This window comes from Chrysochloris asiatica, unplaced genomic scaffold (assembly GCF_000296735.1).
Source record: "Chrysochloris asiatica unplaced genomic scaffold, ChrAsi1.0 scaffold00160, whole genome shotgun sequence".
NCBI lineage: Eukaryota > Metazoa > Chordata > Mammalia > Afrosoricida > Chrysochloridae > Chrysochloris > Chrysochloris asiatica.
In genome coordinates this window covers 575,061-585,002 of record NW_006408678.1, presented here as the reverse complement: position 1 = coordinate 585,002, position 9,942 = coordinate 575,061, and the positions used below count along the sequence as shown (strand labels likewise).

General features: G+C 40.9%; 1 protein-coding gene across 2 annotated transcripts in view; it reads right to left on the bottom strand.

Moving 5' to 3' along the window:
- Positions 1–9,942, bottom strand: part of ALDH1L2 (aldehyde dehydrogenase 1 family, member L2) — an 86,562-nt gene that overhangs the window by 57,150 nt on the left and 19,470 nt on the right. The window contains exon 2 of one of the 2 annotated variants that reach the window (XM_006871075.1): positions 1,736–1,880. In XM_006871075.1, coding sequence (XP_006871137.1) covers positions 1,736–1,880 — 145 coding nt within the window. Of the gene's footprint in view, positions 1–1,735; positions 1,881–9,942 lie in introns of those variants that run through there. The other variant, XM_006871076.1, reaches the window with a different exon arrangement.

Genomic DNA, 9,942 nt, shown 5'->3' with positions numbered 1-9,942 from the left:
GCCATGGGCTGCCAAAGGAACCAATAGATCCGTTTTGGAAGAAGTGCATCCAGAGTGCTCCTTGTAGACCAAGATGACCACACTTCATCTCTCATACTTTGGACATATTGTCAGGAAGGACTAGTCACTGGAAAAGAATATCATGTTTGGTAAGGTGTAGGGTCAGAGAAAAAGAGGAAGACCCCCAACAAGATGGATTTGCCAAGTGGCAGCATAGATGGACTCAAGCATGGCAATGATGGTGAGGTTGGCCCAGCATCGGACAGTGTTTTGTTTTGTTGTGCATAGGGTTGCTATGGGTTGGTACCGACTCAATGGTACCTAACAACAGCAACAAACAACCCAAATATGAGAGGACAGGAAAATGGATACATGATTCATTTTTAAATGTGGGGGAGATTAAGAGAAAATTGTGAAAGAAATCTTCATTATAAAAATGTGCCCTACTGAGACAGGTTTGAACCTAGCTACTGGGCTCTTCTAATGATTTTTGAGGCTCTAGGAAGTCCTGTGTGGTGCTGTAAGGTAAGCACTGAATTGCTAACTACAACGTTGTGGTTCCAACTCACCAGCTGCTCTTCGGAAATCCTATACAGTGTAGTAGTTGTGAGTTGTCATCAACTTGATAGCATTTAACAGCAACAACAACAACATTTGGGGTTGCTCTGATTTAACACCCAAATTTTTATCTCAAACATCATTCCTCCCAACTGTGTCCCACGCAAAGCTGTTTGGAATGCATGATGATGAAACAAGTAGTCACAGCAACAAGAATCTGACTTGAGAGCCAGGTATAAATTCACAAAGCAAGTTCTGCTGGAATTCCTTGAGCTGAGATGACCTTGTCCTGAAGTAAGAATAATTTCAAGCTCAATGATTACACTCAAGTCTATATGTGCTGTTGGCCCAATGTTGTTTTTAGTTGGACTCTTAGACAAGAATATTAAGGTATAATAATTTTTAGAGTTGTCACAAAGAATTTGGATAAACTCTAGAACTGCTTCTTCTGAGAATTAAAAAGTATAATGTTAAGGTGATCACAGATCACTGTTTTCCATCCAGTGTGTTCCATCCCACTAGTGATTTATAGTCAAGTGATAAGCCATGGTGTCTAGCCCCTCTTGCTTATTTCCTACCTGTACTATTTTCGGATTGTTCTATCATTGTGTCTTACATCCAGTGCTCAGCATAACTATGGTGTGCAAAACATAATCACACTGTTCACTTTGAGGTTTTCCATCTTCTCACCCCACCACGTAATGCCTACCATATTTTTTATGAAATACAAGCATTCCTTATGACCCCACATCAATTTCTGTCTTTGGGTCTGGCCTTCCCTTCATTCTTACTAGCATCACTGCCTTAGGCATTATTCTAGATGTGCCATGGTACCCTTGGAAAGTCACGAGTGTGTTTCAGAAAACAAATACAAGTCTGGAAATTCTTCTGATGGACCTAGTGACCCCATGGAGATTCATGGGAAAGTTCTTCATACAAGAGGGACCCTGGAGAAGGGAAGGCTGAGGTGTCCACATCCTCTGTGAAAATAGACTTGGCCTGGGAAAGCCTCCAACAGGTAGAGAAGAGGTGGAAGAGCCGAGAGGGAGAGGTGCACAGTCTGAGTCTTTGGTGTCTGTGGCAGAGAAGAGGGAGGACAGATCAGACCATGGCCAGTAGGACAGCTGAGGCTGGACAGCTGAAAGACCATGGCCCAGTTGTTTCAGAGTACACTCACCCAGTGGGTCAGCCTTTCCATCCCTGTCTGGAACTGTAAATACTCCCACTATTCGGTGGCCCTCTTTCCGCAGGTGACTGTAGACTTCTTGTCCAAAGACGCTCTGTCCAATGAGTGCCAACTTCAGCTTGTTTTTGAAATAAACCTATTGAACAATTCAATTAGTATCAGATGTAAGCATGGATAAGAGGCATTCAGATAACACACCTTTCTTTTTGCTACACAAGATGACTTGAGGCCTACAAAAGATTCAAAATCTGTAAAGTAAAATTTCTATTCACTTACATTGAACTCATTCTACATTATATACAAATAGCTGTTGTTGTTGTTAAGTGCCGTCAAGTTAGTTCCAACTCATAGGAGCCCTGCCTGTATAGATTTTTCAAGAAGTGGCTGGCGGGTTGGAACTGTTGACCTTGTGGTTAACAGTCCAATGCTTATCCTACTGTGCCACACCAGGACTCCCATACAAATAGCGTTGTTGTTAAGTGCCGTTGAGTCGGTTCTGAGATATAGTCACCCTGGATAGGGTCTCCACACCCAAATGTTGCTCATTTCCCCTTTGTTCTAATTCCTTTGATTATTCATTTGAGTAACTATTTGTATTATTCAATATTAAATGTGATTACATTTATATGTTACTTCAATTCCTTGGTGAAATTTATTAATTAAATAAATTTGTTGTTGTTGTTGTTAGGTGCCATTGAGTTGGTACCGACTCAGAGTAACTCTATGCACAACAGACTGAAACACTGCCTGGTCCTGAGCCAACCTCACAAATCTCTGCTATGCTTGAACCCATTATTGCTGCCACTTGGCCAATTCATCTCGCTGGGGGTCTTCCTCTTTTTCTCCCACCCTTCACGTTACCAAACATGATATCCTTCTCCAGTGACTGGTCCCTCCTGACAATATGTCCAAAGTATGAGAGACGAAGTCTGGCCATCCTGACCTCCAAGGAGCACTCTAGCTGTACCTCTTCCAGCACAGAATATTTAAAGTACCATGAACTGCCAGAAGAACATAGATTTGTTCTTCTGGAAGTCCATGATACTTTTAATAGTCTCTTCCAACACCATAACTTAAATGCATCAGTTCTTCTATGGTCTTCCTTATTCACTGTCCAGCTTTTGCATACATATGAGGTTATTGAAAACACCATGGCTTGGGTCAGGCACACCTTAGTCCTCAAGCCAATAGCTTTGCTCTTCAACATGTCAAAGAGGTCATGTGCAGCAGGTTTAAACACCATGACTAAGAAGAGTGAAATTCTGAGCAGGATCTACATCATTGTAACAATGCTTGTCCATTCCTGCAACATAGGACTTAGAACTGGGTTTATCATTTGTCTCTAAAAGAGCTAACATTAATATAACACAGAAGTCAAAAGCACAGATCCTCAAGCTGACCTGCCTGGGGTCAAAACTAGTGCCCTAGTCGTGTGACCTTAAGCAAGTAACTTAACCACTATTTACCTTGTTTTTCTCATCTGAAAATGGGAATAAAAATAACATCTTCCTTACAGGATTTTGAGAGAAGTAAATGAATAGCTATGTACACGTGTACAGTGGGGTCCTGGTGTGGCACTCTAGAATAGGTACTGAATTACTAACCACAAGGTCAGTGGTTCAAGCCTACCAGCCACTCCTTGGAAGCCTTATACAGGGTCACTATCAGAACTGACTTGATGGCACTTAACAACAACACAACAACACACCAGCAAGGGCCTTGAGTGCGTGGCACTGTAGGACTGCTAGGCAAGGGTGGCAGTCGAAACCCACTAGCTACTCTTGGTAACCCTATATAGGGTCACTGTGAGTTGGAACCAACTTGGCAGCACAATATATACTAGACATTGTTCTATGTTTTTTATATAGTCCAAAATTTCAAAATCCTGTTGTTGTTGTTGTTAAGTGCCATTGAGTCGATTCCAACCTATAGCGACCCTGTGTAGGGTTTCCAAGGAGTAGCTGGTGAGCTTGAACCACCGACCTTGCGGTTCAAACGACTTTGCAGTCTGACACATTAGCCCACAGCGCCACACCAGGACTCCATAACCCCCCAAAACACCTCCTGTCACTGAGTTGATTCTGACTCATAGTGATCTACTGGGCTGAGGAGAACGGCCCCATAGGGTTCCAAAGCTGTGATCTTCATGGGAGTAGACCTGTACTTTTTTCTCCCACAGAGTGGCTGCTGGGTTTGAACCACTGGTTAGCAGTAGAGTGCTTTAATGGCTGCCCAAACAGGACTCCTTCAAAGACTATGCATCATATCATTTAATTTAATCCTCACAACTACCCTGTGTTACTATCTCCCCACTCTGCACCATTTTATGAATGAATTACATAAGACTTAGAGAAGTCAAGTTGTTGTTAGGTGCCGTCGAGTAGGTTCCAACTCCTGTGCACAACAACAAAACACTGCCCAGTCCTGTACCATCCTCACAGCTGTTAAGCTTGAGCCCATTGCTACTGCCACTGTGTTAATCCATATCGCTGGGGGTTTTCCTCTTTTTCACTCACCCTCCACTTTACCAAGCACGATGCCCTTCTTCACTGGTCCCTCCTGACAACATGACCAAAGAATGGGAGAGAAAGCCTCATCATCCTGGCTTCTATGGAGTATTCTGGCTGTACTTCTTCCAACACAGATTTGTTTCTTCTTCTGGCAGTCCATGGTATTTTTAATATTCTTCACCACCATAACTCAAATGCATCAATTCTATGGGATTCCTTATTCAATGTTCAAAAGTCAAGTAACACCCTCAAAATCACAGTGCTAAACAGGGGAACACCGAATGTTTTCAAATTAAGAAAGGTGTGCAACATGGTTGTATTCTTTCACCATACTTATTCATCCTGTATGCTGAACAAATAATCTGAGAAGCTGGGTTCTATGAAGGAAAACGTGGCATCAGGATCAGAGGAAGTCTCATTAATAACCTGCGATATGCAGATGATACAACCTTGCTTGCTGAAAGTGAAGAGGACTTAAAACATTTACCGATGAAGATCAAAGAGCACAGCCTTCGGTATGGATTACATCTCAATGTCAAGAAAACAAAAATCCTCACCACTGGAACAATAAACAACATTCATATCAACGGAGAAAAGATTGAAGTTGTCAAGGACTTCATTCTTCTTGGATCAACTATCAACACTCATGGAAGCAGCAGTCAAGAAATCAGACAACGTATTGCATTAGGCAAATCTGCTGCACAAGACCTTTTTAAAATGTTGAAGAGCAAAGATGTCAGCTTGAGGACTAAGGTGCGCCTGACCCAAGCCATGGTATTCTCAATAACCTCATATGCATGCAAAAGCTGGACAGTGAATAAGTAAGACTGTAGAAGAATTGATACCATTGAGTTATGGTGTTGGAAGAGAATATTGAAAGTGCCATGGGCTGCCAAAAGAACCAATAGATCTGTTTTGGAACAAGTGCAGCCAGAGTGCTCCTTGGAGGCCAGGAAGGCCAAACTTCGTCTCTCATACTTTGGACATATTGTCAGGAGGGACCAGTCACTGGAGAAGGATATCATGTTTGGTAAGGTGGAGGGTCAGAGAAAAAGAGGAAGACCCCCAACGAGATAGATTAGCCAAGTGGCAGCACTGATGGACTCAAGCGTGGCAACAGTAGTGAGGTTGGCCCAGGATCGGGCAGTGTTTCGTTCTGCTGTGCATAAGGTCGCTATGGGTTGGTACCAACTCAATGGCACCTAAAAACAACAACAACAACAACAAACAAGGGAATGGCTGGAAGTTGATATCAAGTCTGTATGACTCTGAACTCCATGTATATGTAAAAAAAAATCCACTGTCATTGAGTTGATTCTGACCCATAGGGTTTCCAAGATGGTAAATCTTTATAGAAGCAGACAGCTTTCTCCTTCAGAGTTGCTGGTAGGTTTAAACATTTAAAAATAAATAAATAAAAGTATTATTAAAAAACAAACAATTGTTGATAAAGGAAACGAGTGTAAATTGCTACTATTTGATGAATTTGACCTATACTTATGGATGTAGTAGCTCAAAATACCAACTGAGAGGGAAGGAGTCTTCATATCAAGTATCAATCCTACCCCCTATGTATACAGGGTAGATAGGGATGGGCAACTTAGGCAATGACTACTTAAAATGAGGGGGTGATAAAGGCATGAAGTGACTGGCTTACACGTTTTCAAGAGGGAGTTTAGTTTAAGAGTATGAGGGGTAAGGTATAGTCTCCAATGGATAGCTTTCACTGTGTCTAGATAAGTCTGGTTAAAAGAGACCGAGTTAAGATTCTTAGGATTCACTAGTGAGTAATTGTTATCATGACTAATTGCGACTGTCACAATTGTAAAAGTAGATGTTTTGTAACAAAAACGGGAGAATTGTTAATCCTATAGTACAGAAACAGAGGCCCCTAGCATCATCAAAAGAGAAGAGTACAAGCAGAGTGTGGGACCCTATTCAGAGTAGCAGCAACACCAGAGATGGAGGCAGAGATGAGGACATGGAGAGAAAGAGCAGCTGAGGACTCTGGACTCATGGAAAGAGGGGACTGGGTGCTGGTGGCCAGGAGGCAGGCTTGCAGAATGTGGCCTTTGGTTGTTTATATTATTATATTTGCCTAGTGTTTCTATGTACATGCTCCCTCCCCCCCCCAAAAAAAAAAACCACACACACACAATAAAAACAAGGAATGGAATATGGTTGAATGATAATGCACAGAGATTATAATCATTGCAATGAAACGGTGTAAAGTCAATGTTCTCCCATGTAAACTATCACTTAGCTCACAATAAAAACTTAAAAAATAAATAAATAAAAGAATTAAAATGAATTACTACCGCCCATCTCTTCATCTTTCCTTAAAAAGATGAAAACTGACACCAAAAAGACAGTGCTTGTGAAGAAATAGAAACACTACAGAGATTTAAACAAAAACAAAAAAATACTGACTGTCATCAAGTTGGTTCTATCTCCTGATGACCATAGTGCCTCTAAGGGCATTAAAGCTTTTGAAGAATGCTTTTAAGGAATTAATTCTGTAAGCTATCCTCATATGGAACTTTCTCACAATGTTTAAGGTAATACATTGATATCACAGTTGTTAAACTGTCTGAGGCTGAAAAACTATCTGAGGAAGCAGGGTTTGTGGGTGTGGAGATAGTCACCAAAGCTTCAAGGCTTTGTCATGTGCTCCCGTGACTCTGAGTCCACTTGGGTTCATCAGATTTATTGGTCTCTTCTTGGCAATGCACCAATTCCTGTTCCCCAGAACTCTCTCCACCTATGATTGCTTCATGTTAGAATACATACACTTCCACAGAATTTGGATTTAGAAACCTTTTTTTCCTCCACTTCAATTTGAAAGGAGTTCTTTAATGTTCTGGAAAGCCATCCCAAATTACCCCACTATGAAAACCTGATTATGAAAAAACAAAACATAATTTTCCTTTGCTTCCCACTTTATTACTGGGAAATATCCCTTTTTAGGCAAGAACTTCAAAGCACGCCAGTTGACACCTTCCCTATAATTAAGCTGACAATTAAACTATTATAGTTTGGGTTTAAAAATTCTTTCCCAGGGTATATCTCCCAAGAGCCTAATTAAGATTCCACTTCCGACAAGTACTTGCCAGCAAACAGTTTAACTCTATAATAGCAGCATAATTCAACTAAGATAATGAATGGGTGACTCACTCATTTACAAACCAAAATGTTCTGTAAATTCTGTCTTCCAATCCTATACTTCATGCTGTTGCTTGAAATAGAATCCACATGTTGGCTGTCTTACAGATTTTGGCTTTGCTTCATACCATTACCAATGCGAGATATTTTCAGACATTTAAAATCTTATAAAGCACAAAGAGCCAAGAGGCTGAGCTATCTCAAATGTAATGTACTCTTAGCTGTCATGTAGTTATTCAGAGTACAAGTCTTCATGTAATGCTTTTAAAGAAATCATGTCAGTGTCTTTGGGAGCATTTCAGTCACTGAAGTATTTTCTGTACTATACTAAGGAGCCCTGGTAGCATAATGGATACAAATTGGGCCGTTAACCTCAAGGTCAGTAGTTCAAAACTACCAGTTCAAAAGATGAGGCTTTCTGCTCCCGTAGAGATTTACAGCCTTGGAAACCCTATGCAAGGTTGCTATGAGGTAGAACCAACAAATTCCATGGCATATAACCACTGTCATAAAACTGGATGGACAGACATTGCCAACCCATGCTTACAGCCTGGAGTCCAAGTCTTACTCAGAGGCAGGCCTGGGATCTGAACTCTAGTTATGACCCCCAACACCATTGCTTTTCCATAATACCAGCTGTGAAATCTCATTTTTCCTCATCAATTAAAATTAGAACAGTAATAGTACATACCTCACAAGGTTCTTATGGGGAGTTAATGGACTAAAGCATGTAGTGCATTAGTGAGCGTGTGGCCATAGTAAAATAGTCAGTAAATGTTAACTCTTATGATTCTTATACAAGTAGCACCTAAGCAAATAAGCATGCTGAAAAGAGAGCGCTCCTATTCGGAATTGACTTAGCAGGAGCTCTGGTAGCGTAGTGGTTACAAATCGGCCTGCGAACTGCAAGGTCAGCAGTTCGAAACTACCAGCTGCTCCGTGGGAGAAAGATGAGGCTTTCTGCTCCCATAAGGATTTATAGTCTTGAAAACCCTGTTCAGGGTCGCTATGGGTCAGGACTGAATTGACGGCACTTAACAACAACAACATTCGGAATCGACTTAGCAGCAATTGTTTGGAGGTTTGAGTTCACCAGAGGAAGCTCAGAAGAAAGGCCTGACAATCTCCTTCTGACAAATTACCCACTGAAAACCCTGTGGGACACAGTTCTACTCTAACATATGTAGGTTTCCATCAGTCAGAATTGACTCAACAGTAATTGGTTTTGTTTAGTTAGTTTTTTGTGGTTTTTTTGGTAGGCGGTTCAAACTCACCACACTGTCCTTGGAAACCTTATAAAGGGTCAGAACCAACTCGATGGCACTTAACAACAGCAACTCTGTGCTAGGAGCAGCAGCACCCCAGGGCTGTTTGTATATGCGCATCCCTGGTGGTGTTGTGGGTGAGAGATTGCTAACTAAAGGATTGGAAGTTTGAATCCAACAGTCACTTCATAGGAGAAAGATATGGTAGGCTCTTTCGGTAAAGATTTACTCCATTGGCAAACCTATATGCTATTATCTTGTGATTCTCTATAATATTCGGAATTAGAAGAGGCTATTATAAAATAAAACCTTTCTTTTGTAGTAAAAATATATACAATGAAATATTTGCCATTTCAACATTTTGACTATATACAGTTCAGTGGCATTAATTACATTTATCATGTTGTATAACCATCATCACTATCAGTTTCCAATTTTTTCCATAACGCTTTTCCTTTCCTTCCCACTTCTGGTAACCACAAATGAATCTTGGTTGTTCCCAATTTACATGAAGTTGTTGTTGAGTTGGTAATCACTCATAGTGACTCTATGCACAGCAGAAAGAAACACTACACGGTCCTGCACCATCCTCACAATTGTTGCTGTTTGAGCCCACTGCTGCTGTCCACTGTGTCACTCTATCTCACTGGGGGGTCTCCCTCTTTTTTGCTGACGCCCCACGTTATCAAGCATGATGCCCTTCTCCAGGGACTGGTCCCTCCTGATAATATAGCTGAAGTCTGAGAGACCAACTCTAGCTACCCAATCCTGATGGCACATTCTTTTTTGTATAATCTAGCTTCTCAGATTATTTGTTCAGTATACAGCTTGAATAAGTATGGTGAAAGGATGCAACCCTGGTACACACCTTCCCTGATTTCAAACCATTCAGTATCCCCTTGTTTTGTTAATAACTACCTCTTGGTCTATGTTTAGGTTCCTCATAAGCACAATTAAATATTCTAGAATACCCATTCTTCACAATGTTATTCATAATTTGTCATGATCCACACAGTTAAAAACCTTTGCATAGTCAATAAAGCACAAGTAAACATCTTTATGGAATTCTCTGCTTTTGGCCAAGATCCATCTGATGTCAGCAATGCTATCCCTAATTCCACATCTTCTTTTGAATCTGGCTTGAATTTTGGGCAGTTCCCTGTTCATGTACTGTTGAAATTGTTTTTGAATTATCTCCAGCAAAATTTTACTTGCATGTGACATTAATGATTTTCTTAATGAGATGATTTCTTCCTTCCCA